The 24,264-nt window shown below is 36.8% G+C and overlaps 1 protein-coding gene across 19 annotated transcripts in view; it reads left to right on the top strand.

Moving 5' to 3' along the window:
- The window catches only part of BCAS3 (BCAS3 microtubule associated cell migration factor), a 488,284-nt gene that overhangs the window by 78,173 nt on the left and 385,847 nt on the right, over positions 1–24,264 (top strand). For all 19 annotated transcript variants that reach the window (XR_010593801.1, XR_010593802.1, XM_065573036.1 and 16 more), the window contains 3 exons: positions 3,046–3,153; positions 7,170–7,246; positions 23,302–23,378. Coding sequence is in view for 17 of the 19 variants with exons in the window: in XM_065573036.1 (XP_065429108.1) it covers positions 3,046–3,153; positions 7,170–7,246; positions 23,302–23,378 (262 nt within the window). In the remaining 2 variants the exon portion in view is untranslated. The remainder of the gene's footprint in view (positions 1–3,045; positions 3,154–7,169; positions 7,247–23,301; positions 23,379–24,264) is intronic.

The raw sequence follows: 24,264 nt of genomic DNA, 5'->3' as shown, positions 1-24,264 counted from the left end.
TTCCAACATCCTCTAGTAGTAATGAACTGCTAATTGAAGGTGACTGATTGTTGTGTCCCATCTTTTGGTCTTGTAAATGGTTGACACTGATGTACCCTCTCCTTTAATTATTAACGTAGGTATGTGCCTGGAGCAAATGATTCTTTCCGAAAGAATTTCTGTGGGAGTTAATTATGTGTTGTTGTTTTTTGAAAATTTTTGTGTGCATATTGGTTCTCAACAGTATATGCTTATTTTGCACACCATATTCTTGTTGGATTCTAGATAGGAAATGCATCGTATTTGTGTCCTTAGTTCTCCAGAAAAATTCTTGAGCAGCCTAGATCCAAAACACAAGCAAGTATTGTGTCAGGAATTGTGTAAAATGCTGTAAAATAAAGCAGATATACGCAAAAGGAAACACATTCTCTTTACCCATACTTAGTATGTTTATTCAGCTGGCAATTTGTGCTGCTTCATATTCGTTGACCTAGAAATAGCCATCATTTTAATGCACTCTTGGAGGGAAAAAAGGTGTTATAGAAGAGAACTGCCACATCAAAGCCTCTCTCCAGCTTGTGAAATGGTATCCACCACTACCCTTCTCAACTCTATTGTAACACTCAGCACTTTTTTCTATCTACAGAAAGTTTGCCCTTTTATTAAGAAATGGCTGTAGAGTTTTATTTATAGTAAAATGATAAAAGCAACACAAACTATTTGAAAAGATCAGTACTGTTTAAACAAGAGTCTACAATAAATGTAATGTGGGTTCTGCATGTCTATATAGCAGAAGTTGCCATGTGATTCAACTGTTGCCATATAGTATAATATGTATCCATTTAAGTAAGTGTTAGAGTGAAATCCTATGTAAATAGCTAGAACAAATTTAGAACTGCATACTTGTCAAGTGACCCATATTTTGTGGGTCAGATCCGCTGTTCCGAAGTCTGACTTTGGGATCAGTGAAATTTTAAACACTTGTCCGACTGTGGTTGTACAGAAAAGGTTCGTGGCTGTTCATTACCATGGAATCAGTGTAATAATACCCTCTCCCTTTCCAAAGACAGGAGGCTCACATTCAACCTTTTCCTTCCAAAAATTTTTGGGACATATGTAGAATGTTGAAAGAGGATCCCAGAATGACCCTCTTCTTATTACTGGACCTTTGGCAGGTTTAAATATGTCCCTAAATAATTTGGAAAAACTTGTTTTGTCCCATGAGAATTAGATTTAAATTAGTTTGAAAGCAAATACTTTTTTTTGCTGTTATTTCACTTATATAACATACTCTCACCTCCTTTTCTTTAGCTTACCTTTATCACAAAGAAGAGTTTGTTTTGTACAACTGAGGAAGGTTTCACTGTACTAAAAAAAAAGAAGATTTTATTTCTCTTAAAAATACCAATAACAACAACATTGAATTTATGGATTAATCTTTTTTGGAAATTAGCAAATTTATGACATGCTGGGAAATGGACCTCAACATTATTCATAAACAGGTTATTTAATTAAACTATATGCATCTGTGCAAATCTTAAAAAAAATAAGATTTCTGATACAAAGATAAATTTTGTTGAAATCATTTAATCATTGAACCAAAAATGGGATGCTGTTGCTTGGCCTTTTGGCTAAAATCCAGTATAATAAGGTGTCCAGAGACATTTGCACAGAGCACATCACAGGACACCGTCAGTACTAGGACGAGTAAACAAGACCGCCGGTCAGGGAAATAACCCACTTGCTTCCCTGATGAACCAAGGGACGCACCCCACCCATGTACCTATTCCCTACACCAATACTCACTTGGACTCTAAATACATTCTATGGGTTTCATACCCGAGATCACTTATTCACTGACGCTTTAAAAACTCCCACACCCTAATCTGGGTCTATGCTGGTTACGTGCTATGTATGTATCTTGTGAACCTTGTAACCGCTACTTGTAATCTCTCATGACTCAAGCCTGACCCCAGATGTACAGTACCTTCCTTCTTAACTTGTGTAAACTTGATTTTAAACATTAGCTTTAATAAATGTTTAATATCTGTGTTCTCTACCTAGAGATATCTTGCATTTGCCATCTCTGGTGGGGAATTAACTGTGAGATCATGTTATGACTTGTCTTGTCCTCCTTTCTGCATTTTCTAGTGTGTTTGAAATGGGAGAAAAATCTTGCCTCCAAGAGGAGAGATTTATTTGTGCAGAGAAATAAGTTGTGATGTGTTGTACTCTGCTTTTAGTGATACTCTTTTGTAGCCTGTTTTGTAGCTGATTACAGTAATATAAATAGCCTGTATTTTGTGTAACTTAATTTTAAAATGGTTAAATTTTATAAAACTTGTTTTTAGTTACACTGTAATTACAATGTAATTACACTGTGGTTATGCTTTTTGAAATCTGTAATTATCACTGCTTATCATAACTAGTAAATTATTGAATTATTTATTATTGCCCATTTAGTTGCAAACGTGAAATGATCATAAGTTTGATGTTATCCATTTTTATACCTTTAACAAGAATATAACCTTATCACCAGAAAGTTAACTACATGGGTTGCATTGAGAGCTAGTCATTGACAGCAGATTGTACTGGATTATGTAGAATTATAGGAAATGCCTTTCTTGGACACTGATGTTTCAGATCCTTGAAATTCATTACTAGCCACACTACTGTAATAAAATCCAAAAGGGCTATAGGTAATGCTATAGGTAAGGTTTCTAATAACAGTACAAAAGTCTGAAATGATTGAACAAAATATTCTGCAAACTGAATTTCCTCCCAAACCCAAGTCATAATCCTTTCCATCTCACTTCATCTGTATATCCACACCTCTTCATCCTATTCTTCTAGCTACTTTATCAATTTTATTTTACAAAAGCCCAGAGTGTTGAGCTTCATTTGAATAGCCTTCTCATACTTTTTACTAGATTGGGCCTGGAGGGGCTAAGAAGCGGGAACAGAAGGACAAATCATGAATAGTTTGGTTCTAATATTTTTAAGACAATGGTTTAAAATGTTTTAAAATGTACGGTATCTAAACTTCTGTTTCTGTGATCCTTTCAGCACAAGCCCACCTTATTGCTGTGTGGACCTTTACTCTTTGCGATCAGGAGAGATGGTCAAATCCATACAGTTCAAAACTCCTATTTATGATCTGCATTGCAACAAAAGGTAGAAACTTTCCTTCACTCTCTTTGTATGGTAACAGTTTTGTTTGTTTTTTTGCTTCATAGAAAACTCTAGTAACATGCATAGTTTACATTTTATCCATTGACTGGCTTTAGGATTTAAAAATATCATGCAGGCATCTCAGTTCTGCCAAAAGTAGAGCTTGGGTTTTTCACTTTTCAAGGAATATTTTGACTTAAAATAGGACAATAATACTTCTATAGTGATGACCATCTGAAAACACTTTACAGATATGAATGGATTAAGCGTCACGATGCCTTAGTGTGTAGGAATGTCAAGTATCCTCATTTTCCTTTTTACGGATTGGGAATCTGGGGCACAGTGCTGTTAAATCAATTAACATCTGTAAGTCAGTGTCTGAGCTGGCAGAACCCTTGTGTCTTGATAGAATATATATATAAAGACCTCGTATGCATTCTGAGTTGTATAAATAATAATTTCTACTTATTTACGTTAGAAGGTGGGAACTAGATAAAGCAGTATATTTTTTCTGGACTAACAACACTTTGAATACTTAAATCCTGAAAGAGGATGGCTTAGAAATATCTAAGCATCAGGTCTGAAATACTGCGATTCTCTGGAACCACAGGTTCAGATCCTGTCAGGTTAACTCAGCCCTTCACATTTCTGAGGTAGATAAAACTGAATATCCTACACTGTGTTTTCAGTCAAAAGAGATACAAAGTCCAAATGAGGATAGAAATGATCCTTTGGCACTTCTAATAAGAGAGTTTACTTTGATGGCTTTGACCAAAATTTTCTTTTTCCTATCCCCACTATTGAACTGCCTGCATGGATGGCTACTTCTCTCTACCTCATATTATTAGTTATTTATTATTAACACTTTTTTACAGCAAAATTCATTCTTATATCTGAAGGTACTAGGAGGAAATAGTGTCATTCCCATGTTACAGATGGAGAAACTCAGGCCTAGAGAAGTTGCTGCATTTCATTGGTGCTATAAGTATAGTTTGTGATGTACTCTGGGATCCTTCAAGATGGAAGGTGCTATAGAAATGTAAAATGTAATTTATTAAGAAATGCTCTAATTGAAAATATTTTGTACGGTGTTGATTTTAGCAGCATCATTTTAAACAGATTGATGAATGGTGTGGTGCAAAGTGAGAATTGAGAAAGTTAGAGATGAATAGGTGGCAACAGTCAAATTTATTTTGGATATTGTGTAAAGAAATAAATGGCAGGATTGAATAAGTGTCAGTTTTAAGGGGAGAGAGAATAGCAAACTACATTGGGAAGAAGGAGATGATGATGAAATTAAAGGAATAAAAGGGTGAGGAGTCTAAAGACAGCTACAAATTTTATTAAAACAGACACTTCTCATTATGGCACCATAGAGAATATCAGTGTCTAAATTAATCAAAGATGAATAGTTGAAGGAAACATTAGAATATAGAACAATTGAACAGACCAGTAATTTTCATAACACAATAAAGTAATATAATTTGATGCTATAGTAGAATTAAAGGACTAAATAATATGTTAGTGTTAACTATCCACAATGAAATTCCATATCAGTGGGACAGTATCAAATAACTGAGTTGAATTGAAGAAGTTAAACTAAGAATATAAAAGAAAATTTTCACAAAATAGGTCACTGTTCCTTTAACAGTCTGTCAGAAAGAGTTCAGTATGTATCTGTGCAACTGTCTCTTTAAAAATTTAAAGTTCCCTTGTGGACAGTGTGAAGATAGTAAATCTTTCCAGTCTAGTCCTTTTTTTTTTTTTTTTTTTAAGCAGAAGAAAAGTCCAATTGTAAAAACAGTCAAAAGGCAAAACATCATTCAAAGTCTCCCAACTAAAAAAACTCTCTCCAGGTGCTAATGTTTTTTTTTTTCTAAGTGGTGAAAATGGAATAGCTACTTCAAAGTTGTGGGGCTGTATCAAGGGTAGTTGTTTTTCTGGAACATATCAGATTCTATTATCATCCAAGAAAAGTTCACTATTTCAGATTGAAAATGCATGAAAAATGGCCAGTTGAGGTTCTAATGTGGCATTAGCTATACTGTAGACTAATGCGGTGCAAAATTGAAGTTTTTAAAATAAAATTTGAATAGCAGAAGAACAGAAAAACATTCAGTATTTATATTTTTATATTCCAAAACCATCCACAATCTGTTAGGCACTGTCCATAAAGGAAAACACAGTCTCTACCTCTAAGAGCAGAAGACAGGAAATATGAGACGGATTGTGGAGAATGTTGTGATCAAAACAAATACAATTTTTATATACATTACACTTAAAAAAAACAACAACCCTATACTTGACTACCTTTCAGTCTGTCCGTTATTAACTGGCTAATTTCTTAGAGACTGCCTGGAAGAAGTTACATAAAAATGATACACTTCCTTTTTGTTTTTCTTTGCTGTGATTTAAACAGTTGGAATTCATTTTGTTAAACTAAAAATAGTTGACAGTAAAAGCAGTTAGGTTTGGGATAAAAATTAGTATTCATTTCAGACAAGACAAGTTGTAAATTATTGAGAAAAAAGAGGCTTTTTACAACAGAAACACTCATGGACCCCTGAGCTATAATTTTCCTTCATGACATCGCCTGTGTAGATTCCTGCTGTAAGACTGCATGTCCTGCCATTTGGCAACAGAACTCATTTCAAAGCACATGCTTTCCTGTTCCAGCATTGTAAATGTAGGGATATGAAAGCCCCCCCCCAAAAACCGTCCCTGAGTTCCTCTTTTTCTGTCATCCGAAGCGGATGCAGAGCCCATTCTTCCCCTTGCTTCTGGGTTTGTATTAGAATAGCTAGACTTCCTACCCTGCTACAGCAGTTCTAGAGTCTTATGCATGGAGGAAAGGATCCTAATCATCTGGAGCCAGGAGTTTCTTCTGAGTCTTTGCTGAAGAAGTCTTCAGACTTATCAGCGAATGAGTCTAACCCTAGCCAGGAAAGTCCTCAAGTCCATCAGGACAGGAGTTCTTAGGATCTTTTGCCTATGAGTAGAGCAGCTAGATCTTCTTCTCAAAAGGAGCACCCCAAACTCTGAAAAGAAGTCTCTATGATTTCAGAAGAAGCGGCAGCATAGGGGCAAACAAGCGCACCATAATATGTGCGAATTCTCTGGAGCTAATAGAGGTTGATATAAAAGTGGTTTTGATTATGTCCCAGCACAGACAGCCACCTTGGATCATAGGGATCCAAAAATCATAGAGCCTAGCTAGATCCAAGCTACTGAGATCCTTTGTTGGATCATATGACTTTGAGATTGGGCATAAGGCACTTGGCTTGGCAGATCCAATTTTGTGAGTGGGAGGCTATCTACAGACATCCGCCCCCTTTGTTTTAAAGGCTCAAAAATGTAGGACAGTTAACATTTTTGCCAGGCTACAAAATTTCGATGTATTGGTATTTGCATGGTAAAAAACTGAAATTGCCAAAGGTAACTAGACAATAGCTGTCCCCTTGAACTTTTTTCATTGTCCTTGCATTTATGATGCTGGTAATCCCTGGAAGTGGTTTATTACATAAAGCCCGTTTCTCTGATCTTTAATTCCATGGTACTGTGCTTTCGTATGCGGGGGGAAAAACACTGTTGGTCTCTACTAACAGTAGTATTTACTATTAGTAGTTTGACAGATTTGCAATGAAATAAACAATGTGATTATTTCCAGGGTAAAAGACTTCCTTTTAGATTAGTCTGTGTGCTGATTGTGGATTTGATTATGATTTGAAACACTAAGGACAATGCAGGATCCTTGCAATTCCATTTTTTCTTTTCTAATGGACCTTTTATTACAGGAGGTATATCCTAGATGCTGCACTACTCTGCATGGTATTTGTATACTTCCTGAAGAGCAGGTTATGTGGTGGGGATGAGACTGTCTTTAGCAACTGCCAGTTACTAGAGAACTGGCAGTTTGTTGCTCAAGAATTGAAATTGAAACCATTACATTTAAAATATTGAATCTTAAACCAACAGAATTAATGTTTCAAGTACCCATGTTTTCATTTTTGTGTTTTTAGGATACTTGTTGTTGTCTTGCAAGAGAAAATTGCTGCCTTCGACAGCTGTACATTCACAAAAAAATTCTTCGTTACAAGTATGTATGATATTGGATTAAATTTCTCTGCTCTGGTGAATAGTTGTAGTCCCATAAAACAGACTTGGAGTTGTCAACAGAATCAAATGTATTCAAGTCAAAAAAGCACATTGCAGTGAATGTTGATCCCTAAAGGCCTATTTTTCTCCCCCCAAAATGCTAAGTATCTGCAACTCTCAGTGACTTCGTTTAGAGTTGCAGGTGCTGCTCCACCACCTCCAAGAATCAAGTCCCATTACTTCTGTGTATTTGTGTTGTTTTGCATATTTGTCATCATACCTAAATTCTCATTTGTAGTGAAAAAAACTTTTATTAACAATACTTCTATTATTAGTTTGTTAAACACTGCTCTGATTACTCTTGGTGCTCTGTGTTTTCAGCTGTAGATTTTATGTTTAATCTACATTGGATTGAATGTGATAATTCCAATGGTCTGTCAGTTTTTTTTGACTGTTCATTGTCTGTAGTCCCAGATCTATTTATCCATTATTATTTATTTTTATTGTGGTAGCACCTAAAGGTTAATGAGGTCAGGAACACATTGTGCTAGGAATGGGCATATCTGCACACAGCTGTTGCTACCTACTGAATTAGTAACTTAGACTGTTGGCTCAAACTTGGAGAAGTTGTTTGCTACTGACATTTGTTTCCTGATGTTGCTGGTGCCTTTTATGCCATTTTTAATTATAGTCCTGGATGGTTGATCCTAACTGATAAGGTACACCCCAGAAGATCTGTCTCCAGAAACATCCCTGTGTCTGACATTGATATCTGTACTAGAGTAATTCATAGTACAGTTGGAAAGACAGGATATTTCTCCTGACGTGGTTCCTGATTTGTCTGTGGAGGGTGCTAAAAATGGTACATGGTACACTTGGCCCGAAGACTGAGCATATCATGTATGTAACATTAAACCGTGTTTAGTCCCAGAAGTGAAATGTAATCTCTCCAAACTGCTAATGAAGAGTGCTTGTGTTTGTTCACTAGCATGGCCTCTTTAAATAATTGTTTACTGATGTTTCCAGCATCTGATTGGATCATAATGACACTATTGATGATGATGTTCTATGTTTAAAAGGAAAGCCTTAAAGTACTCTTGGAATTCAGATGGAAAAAATGCTTCCTTTTAAGTACTCATATAACAAAAAAAAAAATCTCACTTCCCTTTATTAAAATATATCCAGATATTAGAACGGTTTCTTATTACTTTGAGGAAAAGTACCATTATGCAGTAATATTAAAGTTGCCAATAGGTGTCAGTTTCTCCCTACACGATGGACATAACAGGTTTCTAGCATTCACTAAATAGAACTTCATGGAAACAAGCTTTGAATTAAGGCTTTTGTTGTTGTTCCCTTTTATACCTTATAGAATCAAGGTACAAATTTAGCTTTATTTTGCGCAGGGTTCAAAAATTAAAACTTTCCACTAGGTGTTTTGGTAATTTCCTCTTCATTTTTTAAAAAAGATATCAAGTTCCGATTATTCTCAAGAGAAAACAGGAGTTGATGAAAATTTGTTTCCAAAAGTTAATAGACTGGTTGGATTAAACTACAGAAAAGGACTCCAGCACAGGGACATCTCTATTCCTGATGTCGAAAAATAATACAGCTGACAACAAAGACTGTTATGTAATATTAAACCAAAACACTGATTTTTTGAAAAGTGCCTGAGAAAGTAATGTTTTGTTTCTAGAAAGAAAAAACAAACAGCCAACCCCCCCCCCAAATCTCTATCTAGTATCTTCATTTTGATTTTTGATATTGTTGTATGTGTAGGATGACTAGATGTCCCGATTTTATAGGGACAGTCACAATTTTTGGGTCTTTTTCTTATATAGGCTCCTACTACCTCTAACCCCCATCCTGATTTTTCACATTTGCTGTCTAGTCACCCTATGTATGTGCCTACAGTATATACACACCTAATTACATGCTTACATTATGGTTTCTTTAACTTGAATTTTTAAAGCCATTACTATATTTTTAATAAAAGGTAAGCTGGGATGGGGATTTTGTTTATCCATTTTAAACCTACTGAATAAATAAGCTATTATACCTTGCTGCTTTGCTCAAAACCAGAAATGTGATTATCTAGATTATTTAGTGTAGCTTGTAGCTGTGTTGGTCCTAGGATGTTAGCGAGACAAAGTGGGTGAGGTAATATCTTTTGTTGGACTAACTTCTGCTTGTCTCTCTCACCAACCGAAGTTGGTCCAATAAAAGATATTACCTCACCCAAATTGTCTCTAATAACTGAATTACTTGCTCATTAAGAATATGTGTGGTAGCAATTTGTTATATTTTAGCTAAAGTTATGCTACAAAACTATAAATTATTTGGAAATGGCAAACGTTACTAAGCCCTTGGATGCCCTAAGTGTTGCTTTAATTTTCACTGCATTTTCCATACTGGAGTAGCAGGACTATTTTGTCATGAAGAGTTGAGATAAAAATAGCGCTTTTGTGAATGTCCACTGAGCTACTGGAAATCAACATTTTTGAAATCTCAGTACAAAAAGGATTTTTCTCCAAATAGTAATTAGTTTATAATACTCCATACATTTTAGCTTTTAATGTGAGATTCATCACATTTTTCACATCCTCTGTTCTAGCTGAATGGAACTTTTTGGTGCTGTGCTATTTCTTTATATACTGCAAGTTGCACTGAGAACTCTGAAATGGGATTTAGAAGCTCTTTTCTCTTAATAGTGAATATGCTTATTACAGCAGATATAGTGCCTCGCCATGTTTTAAGGCCACAGAACAGTTTTAGTTATAATCTTCAGTTTTCACATGCACTCGAGTCCCAAAACATTTTTGCGGCTGACATTTTTGGCAGTCAGGTTCTAACTCCCTTTGAAATTCAGTTGACGTTAGGTGTCATTTTTGTCTCTGAAAACCTACTCCTTGATCTGTACCCAGAATGTTGTTTTTTAGAAAGTTTGATCAAAATCTTTTTAGCCATTTTTGAGTTTAGGAAAGGGAAGAGAAATGCTTTCCCCTTCATAAAATATCTAAACCACACTGTTAAATAAAAGTCAACCAAAAACATCGCTAAAATTTTGGAACTTGCTATGGAGAAAGTCTACAATGAGGACTAGCACTTTGGTTGATCTGGGGGGGAAAATAAACATGTATTATTGGAAAATCACTAAGGGGATGCACAATCGGTATTTAAGAACATAATGAAGCCCTGCCTCCTTTTGAACATGATTGGACATTGTCCAGTCCTTTAATCAATGAAGGCTGAGTTAAGGATAACCTACTGCTAGGATAATTTGGATGAGCGAGATTCACATTGATAAGCACACAGCACAATCATTTACCAAAAAGACAAATAATTTACCCCAAACAGGAAAAAAGTCTGCTTTAACATCAAGGACAGAAGTAAGTCATTGGTGTGTGTGTGGGGGAAATTGTATGTCTAGTCATTGTAGGGTTTCCCTGCAGTTTCACTGTATACTATAATATTTTATACAGTCTACATTTTGATTTTAAAATAACATGTTTCTGACCCCAATTCTGAGCAGTGCCTTTTTGTGTCACTGGCCTCCCCACCCCACTGATATACCTCTACACTGGGGGCTGGTGGAACGAGGACAGTGTAGGGCTGCCTAGAGAATCTCCCTCTACTAGGGAAACTCCTAGTAAAGGGATCCTGCTGTGGTGAGCCGGCTGTGTTCAGGCTCCTTTATGCTGAAGGAGAGGAGGCATAAAGGGGCTAGAACACAGACCCGAATTAGAACTATTCTCGCTCTGTCTGAAGATGCTGCTGTCATAATGGAAACCAATAAAAATTGCCTCCAATTAAACAACAGCAGCTGCAAATGTGGGAAATCACCCATTTAAATGCTAATATCATTAAGCAGAAGCAACATGCGTCATCCTTTTTTTTATTGATTTTTTTAAAAATTAAATACAGAACATACAATTAAGATCATAGTGTCAGGAATTTAGAAGTTAAGGTTCTACAAGCTATGTTAATGCAGCTGTGTTGCATATATGCGGTATGCCTGTTTTTGTGGTTGAGTATGTAGCTTACTATATTGTAATAAATGTCCCATCGAATATTCAGGGTCTGCAACACGGTCATGCTTATGCGGCTGTTGTAACATTAGCTTCTGCGTTTCCCGACTTTTTTGAGAGGCTAACTGTGCCACTTTAACATTGCATTAGTATAGGATTTAGTTAGATGAAAATGTAATGATTGAATTGAGTGGAAGAGAGACAACCAATTTTACTTTAGGCTTTCATAATAAATACTGATTTTACAGTTGCCCCCATCTCTGTGTGTCAGTTTAAGTCAGGTGTTCAAACTCGCATGGAAAATATATTGTGGATAATCATGGAAAGATAACTTGAACTTCCATATCCAGTATATACAATAATCTACACTGTGAGAGGTATTCCTACTTCTACATCTGTTAGCTAAGTTTAGGCACACTCTCAATTTGCAAAGAATTCATGTCTGTAACTTTCCTATGGCATTCCACTCTCCACTGTGCCTACATTTGCAGCCAAGTCAGCTTCATCAAGAGAAGGCCTGCATCATGGAAGGGGAAAAAAAGAATGAATCCAGGGATGGCTGCAAGTTCACTGTTTTTGGAGTATTTCCTTGTAGCCCAGCTCACTGAACTCGTTTGGCACTTGCATTGAAAATTTGTTCCTTTTGCTAGGTGTGAATGCTGAGGTGCAGATTTTAGATCATTGGACTTGTACTCTGGTACAAATCAGTTTTGCTTCAGAGCCCTTCTCTTTGAATATTGCATGTGACTGCAGGATCAAAAACTGGCATTCAGAATGATGTGCAAGCTTTTTTTGGTCTTTGTAAAGAGTAAATGTGAAATAACTATACTTCATTGATTTGTATGCCATCAATGCTCCTGCAACTGCCCCTCCAAAAATGCTTACTTAGTTTAACATTGATGATTACAAACATGGCTTTATGGATGCTTTACTCTCTATAAAGAACCTCCTCCCTCCTCCCGAAAAGAGATGAATACACATAACATCATACATGTGGCATCATCTTTGTGTCCAGTAACTGGTGCCTGCTCAGTCTCTCTTGCCCTTCCACTCCTCATATTGATATATTCACAATCCATTATTCTCCAGAGATGAAGACAGTTATTGCAGCCATTATCTGGCACCACATTTCTATTGATGCTGTCCAGCTAGCCCCTTAAGAGGTAATTTTCCAAAGAGTTCAGCCAGTGTACTTCATAGCCCATAAAAGCCAGGAAGATTTTTGTGTAACCGTGGGGCTAAAATTGTACAATATATACAGAATACCTTTCTATCCCGTTAATAGAATAAACATGGAGAGTCAGCAATTGATATTTTCATCTGTGAATTTGTGGGTTATATTTTTTGTTATAGGTATTCATGTTCAAGAAACGATGTGTTGGTTTCAGGCTGCCAAAGGCCAGGTCACCTAGGCCTCTTTTGTGAATTTGGTAGAATTCCTCTTCACTGATGAGCAAACGGGGAGCAGCCTCTTTGCTACAAAACAGGAATGTTAGTTGTCTCATGAAAGAATTAAACATTTAAAGGAGTTAAAACAAGTACTTTTTGGAAGAGTGACTCATGAGCATTTCTTGCATTCCTTTCATTTCTGAATCAAAATTGGCAGAGATTGCTACTTCTGATTGTCTGATCTGGTGGAATGGTATCGTGTATGGTACAAATCCAGATTGCAACAAACCACCTTATAATTTCCTTCTTCAGAATGCTCTACTCTTACTCCGTTTTCTTTGAACATCTAGAAATGTTTCCACCATATCACCTGTTGACACATTGCTTAAGCAACAAACAGTTTAAACCTGAGCATTATTAAAAGTCTGTCTGTTGGTTGGCTACCTGTATTTATGGCAGCAGGAAAACTTTGGTCTAGGTTAAGAGATCTGAGTTTCAAGTGATCAGAAAGTTCTAGGCTCAGAATTTATTTCTTGAGCATTAAAGAGCATATACTTTTCCTGTGACAAGTCCACAGGATGTTAGTAGTAGTTCTGCTATTTTCACATCTATAAACAAGTATACAAGATAGCTTTCTCTCAATGGTCACTGCATTACATGAGAAATGCTAAAAAGCAATAGGGTGATTAAAGCTGGAGGATGGTTTACAAGGGATCTTATGCTGCATCTGGGAATCTGAGCTATCCTATCACCAAGATAATTATTCCATTTTTTTTTTAGAAGGCCAGTAGGACATAGTGCAAGAATTACAGAGGCTTAATCTTCCATCCGTGTTAGTCTGTTTATAAGATAGCACAGTGAAGTATAGATACAGTTGGGGAAAAGCTTGCATAAAGACAAAAGGGCAGTTTGCAAATCCAGGTTTATGAGCTAAACTGACTGTTCTTGGCAAATTTAAAAATAATGTATAAAAGACCAGGTGCTGCCTGTAATGTATAAAATACCCGGTGCTGTTATACTGCTATCTCAAACATTGGAATACAAAATATGAAACCTAAAAACAATAGCATCTTACTCACAGTGGCATGCTCATGAACTGCAACCAACAAAATTAAATTATACATCCCCTCAAATTGCCTGAACAAAAAAAAAGAAAAGGAAAAGGAAAAAAAAAAAGGCATAACCAAGCTTTAAATCTGGTATGGTGTTCTGAAGGCTGCCAAATTTGTGCTGTTGTGAAGTAGCATGTATAGCAAATGTTAAAAGGCAGGGTCCTGTATGGTGAAAACTCTTTTGACGCTTGTCCTGAAGAGCTCGACTCCAAGGACCAACAGCAAAATAATCTTAATAGCTGTGATGGAATTCAGGGGAAGAGGAGATCTCTCTGTGAGTTGGGTAGTTCAAAATTACTACAATTCTGATCCTCCAGTGAGCTTGGCATGGGTGGACTCTGCACCCTGCAGGTCCAGGGGTCTGTCCACACAGAGGTCATTGTAGTATTGACAAAAACAACGAGGAGTCCTTGTGGCACCTTAGAGACTAACAACTTTATTTGGGCATAAGCTTTCGTGGCCTAAAACCCACTTCTAGTCTTTAAAGTGCCACAAGGACTCCTCGTTGTTTTTGCTGATAAGACTAACATGGTGACCACTCTGAAATTGTAGTATTGGTGTATGTGTGAGAATAACACACACTGGCTGAGAATGGGAAAGAAGAGGGCATATCTAGCAGTGGTGGATGTACTTCTTCATCTTCTTTCTGGGCCTATGTTTTGATAGTGATAGTTATAAAAGAAAAAAGAAAGCCGTAGATGCTGAGCATGGTTTCACAGTGAGGGGTGTCCTGTCTGCTTGCTCTTTTGCTTGATTGTACGGGTGATATTTAAACAGAAGGAAGTGTAAGAACAATAGATGATCTCAGTAAAGTATGTGACAGTATGAAAGTAATAACATTTATATAGGGCCTTTCATCTAGAAGGATCCCAAAGGAATTTATAAACAATATTGCTTTATAAAAATATAAACAAATAGATTTGGTTTGCCTGATGATGCTAAAAAAAACAACAACCTCTAAACAAACCAGAAATATTAGATAAAACAACTTATATGATTTGTTTTCCTTGGAATAAACAATGCTCCTGCAACAACAGTATCACTATCTATTATTTACTTTCTCTCCCCTTTCTACGCTCTCTGTTTACCTCAGTCTATTGTCATTTAGTCTTTTATTGTGAAGTGCTACATATGCTGTAGGACTCTAGAAAAATTAATACATTTATATAAATAATATAGATTATATAAAGATACTTAACTAAAATGCAGCCACTTCTAGAGTGGATTATTGTAGCTAGCTATTTAATAGTGCACAGCAATGCTACTTAACAGCTTTTGGTGTTGGAAAAGAAGCATACCTGTATAATTGCTACAAGACAAATATTTTCAGGTAATAGAATTATTCATTTTGGAATTTGGCCAGGAAATCTGGTTTAAAAGTGCCGAGACATCTTTACTGCCCCCAAGAAACCAGAATATCTATATGCAGAAACCTGTATTCCTGGTAGAAGAGTGCTCTCTAGCAAAATAGATACAAAGGGATGTATGCCACTTCCTAAATCACAAGCAAATTTTCTGCAGCATGTAAATTGTCCTCGGAGGTCTCCTGTGCATGTACTGACTAGTCTTGACCCTGGTTATCTTATCGGCTCTGACTTGATCTCAACCCAATGTCCTATGGCAGCATCAAGTCCAAACAAATGCAGTTCAATTCACAGTTTGGGATTAGAGACTGACTGATGCTGTATAGGGAACCTTTTTAGTAGTACTAGTCATACTCCTGTGTTGTATAAAGACTAAGGCCTGGTCTATACTACCCGCCTGAATCGGCGGGTAGAAATCGACCTCTCGGTGATCGATTTATCGCGTCCCGTCGGGACGCGACAATCGATCCCCGAATCGGTGCTCTAACTCCACCAGCGGAGGTGGTAGTAAGCGTCGCCGACAAAAAGCGGCAGAAGTCGATTTTGCCGCCGTCCTCACAACGGGGTAAGTCGGCTGTAATATGTCGAATTCAGCTACGCTATTCACGTAGCTGAATTTGCGTATCTTAAATCGACTCCCCGCTGTAGTGTAGATGTACCCTAAGACAAAGGGGTAGCCTGAAATGAAATTGTCCAGTGCCAGTATGAAATCCTCACTCTTATGAGGATATAAAGCATGGAACATCCATTAAAAGGAGGAAGAATGTCTGTTATAATCATTATTTGAGGAGAATCCTTGCTATTAATAACAAAGGGTGGAGGTAAAAGGGGGAAATCAGAGAGAACCTGGGAAAGGAAGGCAGTAAACATTATGAGTAAGAGGAGATTTTTATAGTATGGTCACACAAAAAGGATTGGCGAGGGCAACTTACTGAAGAGGCTTTCATTGGAAACCAGAAACCAGGGCTAGATGGTAGAGACAAAAGACAAAGACTGATAGATGTCATTAGCAGACATTTTTAAAGACTATAAAATGGATGTAGATATGAGTCCCTAGAGTATACTATAAAAGACAGAACATACCCAGGGTGTCTTGAGATAACCCTGTGGGCTCAGTTTGAAGGAAAACTATGATGTTGACATGGACAATTCCGTTCTTTTCCTCTTAAAGTTTTATTCTGTTGCACATAAATCTGAAACAGTTTTAACAGCATATCCGCTTACATTGCATGTAGAAAGGAGACAGAAGGGCACATACCCTTTCTCTGTACACGGAGCCATACTTAATTGTCAAAGTGCCATTTGTTTTATATAAAAAGTACAAACTAAAAATAAGTGGCTGTGGCCATTAGAAATGTCCAATCTTCTAAAGACAAATAAACTTGTGTTCCAATTTTTGTTTAAATCCAAAGGCTGCTGTGATAGAGCTCTATTCAACACTCAGTGATTTTGGTAAGAGTTTGGCATGAGTAAGAAGTTGCTGAAGAGGAAACAAAATAAGGTATTACAGGCTTAATTACAATAAGCCCTTGACCGTGAGGAAAAATTGGCATTGGAATATTGCCCCGCCAAATACGTACAAGAATTTTTCAATGCAGTGTTGTCCCTCTTTTTACCAAGATGTGCATGCTCAAAAGGAGTTAGGCTCTTAACTCTTGTTGATTGCAAGAGACAAGGCGGGTGAGGTAATATCTTTTATTGGACCAACTTGTGTTTGGTGAGAGAGACACTCCTTCTCCCTCTATTCCCTTTTCCCACTACCTATTATGGAAAAGTCCTGGAACTTAACAGAAAATTATCTCTGCTGTAGAGTTAAGAAAGTATGAATGGCCATACTGTGTCAGACTAATAGTCCATCTAGCCTAGTTCCTGGTCAGTGGCTGGAGCCAGGTGCGTCAGAAGCAATAAACAAAGCAACAATTATCGAGTGATCCATCCATCAGCTGTTGTCCAGTCCCAGCGTCTGGCAATCAAAGGGTTAGAGACATCCGGAGCATGGGGTTGTGTCCCTGACCATCTTGGCAAATAGCCATTGATGGACCTATCCTCCATGAACGTATCTAATTCTTTATTGAACCCCAGTTCTACTTTTGGCCTTCACAACATCCCTGGCAATGAGTTCCACAGGTTGACTGTGCGTTAAGTGAAGTACTTCTTTGTTTGTTTTAAACCCGCTGCCTATTAAATTAATTGGGTGCCCTCTGGTTCTTGTGTTGTATGAATGGGTAAATAACACTTCTCTATTCACTTCTTCCACAGCATTTATGATTTTAGAATAATAGAAATGTAGGACTGGAGGGGACCTCAATAGATCATCTAGTCCAGTCCCTTGCACTTCTTATAGACCACATTTTATAGACCTCTATCATATCCGCCCTTAGCCATCTTTTTTCTAAGTTGAAAAGTCCCAGTCTTTTTAATCTCTCCTGATATGGAAGCTGTTCCATACCTCTAGTCATTTTTGTTGCTCTTCTCTGTATTTTTACCGATTCTAATATCTCTCTCTTCAGATGGGGAACTAGAACTGCACATAGTATTCAAGGTTTGGCGTGTGCCATGATGCTATTTTCTGTCTTTTTACCTATCCCTTTCCTAATGGTACCTACCATGCAGTTAGCTTTTTTTAACTGCTGCTCCACATTTTATAGGATGATTCAAGCTTTCAGAGTAAGTCTGGAAAGCCCGATTGGTTTAATTCCTGTTATATTCTATATGACTCATTTCAGAATGGCCCTTTCCCCCCATTCACTGATTGTTTAAAAGCTGAATGGGTGAAGAGGTGGATTTTGCTCTTTTTCCTCTGACCACCCTCCCTCTATTCATGCTACTGTTACTGAAACTAGAAGAGGGGCTTTTAAAATACATTTTAAGTCAAGGGGAAAGTTCTTTCTGGGAATGGAGGAGCTTAGCTTTCTTCAGGAGCAGAAAACAGCAGGGTGATGGAGTGGGAGTTTGTGGGTTGCCATCATGAGAAGAAGAGGTGACCACATTTATTGTGTGCAGATGGATATGAGACTCTGAATGCCAGTAGTCCTATAAGTGTTCAGGGTTTTGCATAGCACAGGGCTGTTGAGAAATAATACAACTCATACCCCTTTCCTTCTCATCAGTCAATGTGCAGGGATTTCATAATTGCTTAGAGGTTTACAGAATTGTATTGGTTTAATCAGCATTCTTGTACTATGGCTGAGATCATTCCATTTCCAGTAAAATCAACTGTACAAATTCAGTGTAACAGTCAGAAGACTAAAACCAGCTTTGAACGAAATGATCACAAACTGTGTGCTTATTTTGAATTTATATTTTAAAATAAGGCAGTTCAGTAATTAAAAAAACCAACAACTTTGCATGTATATAGCCCTTTTTGCTGAAGACCTTTACGAGCATTAATGAATTTGGCCTTTGTTACCATTGTGAAGTAGGTTAGTATTATTCCCATTTTGCCGATGGGAAGAATGAGGCACAGAGAGATTAGGTGATTTGCCCAAGTTAGCACAGGAAATCTGCAGCACAGCTGAGAATAGAGCCCTACTCCTAAACTGAGAGTTTTAAAATCTCAGTTCAAGTCTTTTGCCTTAACTGCAAACTCATTTATTTTCGGTGTGTATTAATTTAAGTTAAGAGAGTAATTGTGTATTTTATAAATATTTAAATTAGCCTCTACTATGTGCTCACCTTTGATATTGGGGAGGGAGGGGGGATGGTTAAACTTCCCAGTAAAGCCTGTTATAAGACACAGTGTTGCTAAGTACTTATATGATTTGCTGTACTTTTGGAAGGGCTTTCCCTTAGTGATCGTCTCTTGGATGACCTCTCGATACCTTCATTGAAACTTGGAAACTTTGGTCTTCTTGACAGTTAGCACTGCTTTCTCATTATGTTCATTTTCATTGTAAACATGAAAGAACTGCTGTCGCTATTGCTTAGAATGTATTTTTCTTCAGTTGTTTTGAAGTTTAGTAGAAGTTAATCTTTAAGAGAGTCATGCTTATAATGATTGGATAGCAAAGCCTGACAGGTCACGCTGTTTGTCTTTACATTTGCCGAGTAGATGATGTTCTGCTGACTCCAGCTGTAAGTGTTTTTTTGGATAGCAGAAAAACAATTTGCTTTTCTTCCCATAAAATATAACCCTTTGTTTATTCTTATGGGGCAGGAAGATTCCAAAACACATGGAGTCACAAAGAAAAGAAGTGAAGAGTATTGCTTTCTTTCTTTTTCTTTTTTTTTTAACACTCTTTTTTTTCTTAATTGAGAGAAGAGAGTTTAGAACCAAGTTGAATTGCTGACTTCAGAGGAGGTCATTATTGGAACTAATTTGCAAGTAGAGATGTATTAAGTTGACCAAATCTAATTCACATAGTGTACTGCCTGTAACATAATGATACAGTTAATAAAAACACCTGACACTAGAGATACTCTAAATTTTCTGTATAGAATCATTTCAACCGAAGGAATGAGGCTTTTTACGTTTCCTTACTGTCTTCAGTTCATTCAAATGATCAGTAACAGCTTTTTTTTTTTTTTTTCTAAAAGGGAACTTGTCTTTAATTGCTTACTTTTTGCCAGGTTTATTTGTTTTTCGCTATCAGTTAATATCAGTTTCATTATCAAATTAATATCAGTTTGTTCTTTGGTATCTACCCCAGAGTAGTTGTGGGGCTTGGGAAGCACAGGTGGCTGATTATAAAACACTGTAAATATGTCTGAGACAAATTTTAACACTTAACATCTTTTCGTGGATATCTGATGTATGGGGAGGGGGAGAGGGAAGGAATTCAAAGGACCTGCATGTCTTTACTGAACCAGATAGCAATTGTGCAAGCTAAAGCTGAGGTCAGCATTAAGTCCTTACTGGTTTATAACAATAATGTCATCGGAAGAATGCATTTGTATTTACAACCTTAAGAAGGATTTTTGCATTCTTTCCTTAAGAGGCTCTGGCTGCCCACATTTTATGCACTTTCAGAGTGCAATAACAATTGTGGCATCTTACTCTCTGCTTTCATTTTCCTTCCTGAGATCAAGAAGGTGAAAAGGCATCTTACAAAATGCTCGCTTGGTTTTGCTTTCCTGGCTTGAGATTGGTTTAGTGGGATGAATTGCTGCTATTTCTGTTACCATGGCTTCATGACCTTTGAAATGGCTTATTACGATTTTTTGAATTTTATAGTACTCCCACCTCTACTCCGAAAAATAGATATTGGGCATGATTTAACGCATGCAGCATGACGAGTCTAATATCCACTTCTACATGTGTCCAGAAAGAAGTATCTTCAAATACATATTTGAGTCTCTCTCATTCATACATACATACATACATACATACATACATATGTAAGTGAGATTTTAAAATCTCTCATTTTGTATATAATAATTATATATTCAAATACGTTTAATCGGTGTGTGCTAATAAATTGTATTAAATCTCTTTCAACACTGCACAGTCTAGAAAATATGCCATAGGAAAATGTATTGCCTTTGTCCTCACTAAAAGTGCTGGCCAAGTGGCTGTTCAAGAAGCAAATGATAAAGGTCTAAAGCTAGTATGAGAAAGAATGGTGTACTAGGATCATTCTTATCTGTAGTCCCCGTCAACCTTAGACGAGGAATAGATTTACTTGTTCTTATTGTAGTTAACTGATCAGTATACAAGAATTTGACCCATGAAATAAATGGGTCAAATAGAAGTGTAGCTATATTTAGCTTTCTCTTTGTATGTCACTTCTCCACTGGTACTGTAACACACTATATTCTGCAAGTCCTTCCATTCCCTTTTGTTGCTAAAGCTGTGTACTATTCTAAAATGCTGTTTAACTGACCCCAGTCTACCCTTTATGATTTGGATTAACCAAAACTAGAAATGCCTCTGTCATTTACTGGAAACATTTTAAATGCATTGTTTTGTTTACCTTTTATCTTGGTCAACTAATAAGAGAGAAATACTCTAAATTGATATAGTGTAAATGATCTTCAGGAAGATAATTGAGGAAAATATGGATGGTTAATCCTTTGATAGGATCCAGGCTTTATACACTGCCTATGATATTTCTTGTTAAAATATGTGTAGTTTTCATATTTTGTACACACCCACCCCAAGAGAGTTAACATGAATAATTTTCCTTTAGCCCACCATGCCAACATTTAGATGCTGTGTTAGGTAGTACCGGCCTCAATCCAGCAAATAGGGCTATTCACATGCTTAAAGGTACTTTCCCGACTCAGGACCTTATTGCACTAGCCTTTCACATTTGGTGACTCAGAATCAAATCACGCATCAGGCCCCAATTCTGCAAATCGCTGCGGTTGAATTACTTCTATCTGTGTGAAATCCCATTGATGTTAGTAGCACAATGCATTGGGGTTAGGATCTGCACAGGCATATCTATTCGCAGAATTGGAGCCCTAAATGGTATGCAAAAATGTTACATATTATTTATGGTGTTGTAGTACCTACAGGCCGCCCGGTTGGGATATGATTGGACTTCATAGTATAATGTGTTCCCTGCCCCAAAGAGCTTACAATCTAAAATGACCCAAAAAAACCCAGGGAAGGAGAACAGGACACAGTATACAGCAAACTGGTCAGAGTGCAATAGTAAGAGCTCAGCCTTTAGTTCCAAGATTTTTTTCCCTTTATGCTTTTTATTTGGGTTTTACTCTTTCCTATTTCTTCTGTCAAATTGTCCGAAAACCTGTCTTTATAATATTTTTTTATTTTAATCCCACTTTTGTTTATAATTAACACTAGAATTTTCTATATTTTGTTAACTTTTGACTCTTTCTGTTAGTTACATTTAGCACCTCATCTAGTTTAAGTTAATTTTAAACGTTGGCAACTTTAAAAAATATATATATTTAACCCTCGCCTTTTCAAATATTCAAGGGTATCTTTAACTTTAGCTGCTTTTCAGTACTGTTATTTTCTGTGCTGTATCGTTTTTAAACTTTTAATCCTAGCCTTATGCATATATATTTTAAAATGTTAAGACTTTGTGTATTTGCAAATGCACCTATTTTCCTTGATAACACAGACTGTGAGTAACAGGTTAGACCAAGTGTGGTCTAAGTATATTTGATCCTGCCTCAGTGCAGGGTCTGGACTAGATGACCTCTCGAGTCCCTCCGAGCCCTATATAGCTATGATTCTATGAGCGATGGAAAGTTTTTAGTATGAAGCTAACTGGAGTTCTGATGCCGAGCTTGAGTCAATGAAGGTGATAACGAACGAACGGTTTGGCAGGAAGAAAGCACAGTTTTGTAAACACACCACAAAACAAGCACGCAGTTTGTCATGATAGGCAGTCTAATTAAAAGAGACTCAGTACTGGGATAGAAGAGATGTTGCAAGGCAAAACTAAAATGCGTTAATAAAGCTAGGCAAGGGAAGCTTGTACACCACCTCTTCTATACTGTTCATGATTCTAGTCAATGCTGTTAAAGCTCTCCCTTTCATGAATACTTACATATGGGATTAATTTAAAACATTGTGAGTAGTCCCAATGACTTAATGGAATTGCTTGCAGGGTGAAATTGCAAGTTGAGTTTTGCCATTGATTTTAATGGGGGTGAGGATTTCACTCATAGTGGGTAAAGTTAAGTACCCACATAAGTCTTTGTGAGAGATGACCTGTAAACGCAAATACTTCTATTAAAAAGAAACAAAACCCACCCACAGACACCTAAAATGATTTTGACCTCATTGTAGTTATTGATCACCAGCAGGCATTCAGTGAAATGAACTTAATCATGGTGTAAATATATAGAATTGCTTGGTTCACAATGTGGAGAAATCCACTTTTCAAAGTACTCAAAACCCCAATAACTTAAATTAAAAGTTAATATATCATGCAGTTTTGAGTGATGGGTTTCTTAAGTTGTAAAATCTATTCTTCACTCCCAGCCTTCCAAAATGATATTTAAAAAAAGTCAGAAACTCAAACATAAGGAAAAATTTGCATTTACCATTAATTAACTAACTGTTAATAACATGGCTCATCTAGCCACAATCTTATCTTCAGCTACAAAAATGTAAGCATATGCTGAGTGATATTAGCAATTGAAGGCTCTTTGTTTAGATTTTTTGTTTTCTTGGCAATATGTAAAATTCTTTGTAAGAAGTCATTAAGATATTTTTCAGTGCTGCCTTTTGAAAATTTTCAGGCTGCTATCCTTGTCCGGGGCCAAACATGAATCCCATTGCTCTTGGGAGTCGTTGGCTTGCTTATGCAGAAAATAAGGTAAGGAATGGCTTAAATTTTAAATATTTTCTGTAATAGAGAAGCCAGAATGATTTTATCTAAACCACAGGAACAGACTTGTTTTTTTTTTTTTTTTTTTTAAAAGGCTACAATCTTTAAAAGGACATTGACAAATGATGGTAGGCCAAAAATTAGACCTACCAGCTGTGTTTTGTTTGCAGTTATATCATCCCTCTGCTCTATGTACTGTACCTTATTCAACTGTGTGAGCTTACAGGGCCTGGATATTCAAGAATAGTACAGGCAGAAAAAGAAGAGTTTTCAATGTATGATTGCATCATATAGCTTGCTCAGCAATTAACACCTTACAATTGTGTTCAGCACTTTAAACAATAACTCTCAACACCCCTGTAAGACCAGATGTATGCCTATTTAACCATTAGGGGAAACTGAGTCACAAAGTGGTCCAAGCATTTGTCTAAGACCACACAGCAAGTGAGTGGGTAGACTGGGGATTAGAACTCAAAAATTTCTGGCTGCCTGCCTCCAGGCTCAATCCATTAGACCACAGCTGTCTTCGAGAATGTAAAATATTGAATTAGTTGTGATTATTTTCAGAGTCAAAGAGAGAAAAATTAAATGCCAAGGAAAGTAATTAGCACTCTTTTTACCCAGTGTACTCCTAAAAGATCACTGTAAATTTAAAACAAGATGTGTTTGAAAACTTCACCTTCAGTTACCAGAGTATGGTTTGTATTTTAAAATGGAAGCACTTACCTTTTTCATGTTCACCCTTGGTTACATTCCTGTGACAGGAATAGCTGCTTGTAAGAACTGAGCCAAAGACTATCAGAGAGGCAGCTTTTATTAATTTGCCTGCTGTTATACCTCTGTCCAAATTTAGGTCTGCCTCTTGATGAAACAC

The sequence above is a fragment of the Chrysemys picta genome, chromosome 19, assembly GCF_011386835.1.
Source record: "Chrysemys picta bellii isolate R12L10 chromosome 19, ASM1138683v2, whole genome shotgun sequence".
Taxonomy (NCBI): Eukaryota; Metazoa; Chordata; order Testudines; family Emydidae; genus Chrysemys; species Chrysemys picta.
This window is presented reverse-complemented; position numbering and strand designations above follow the sequence as displayed.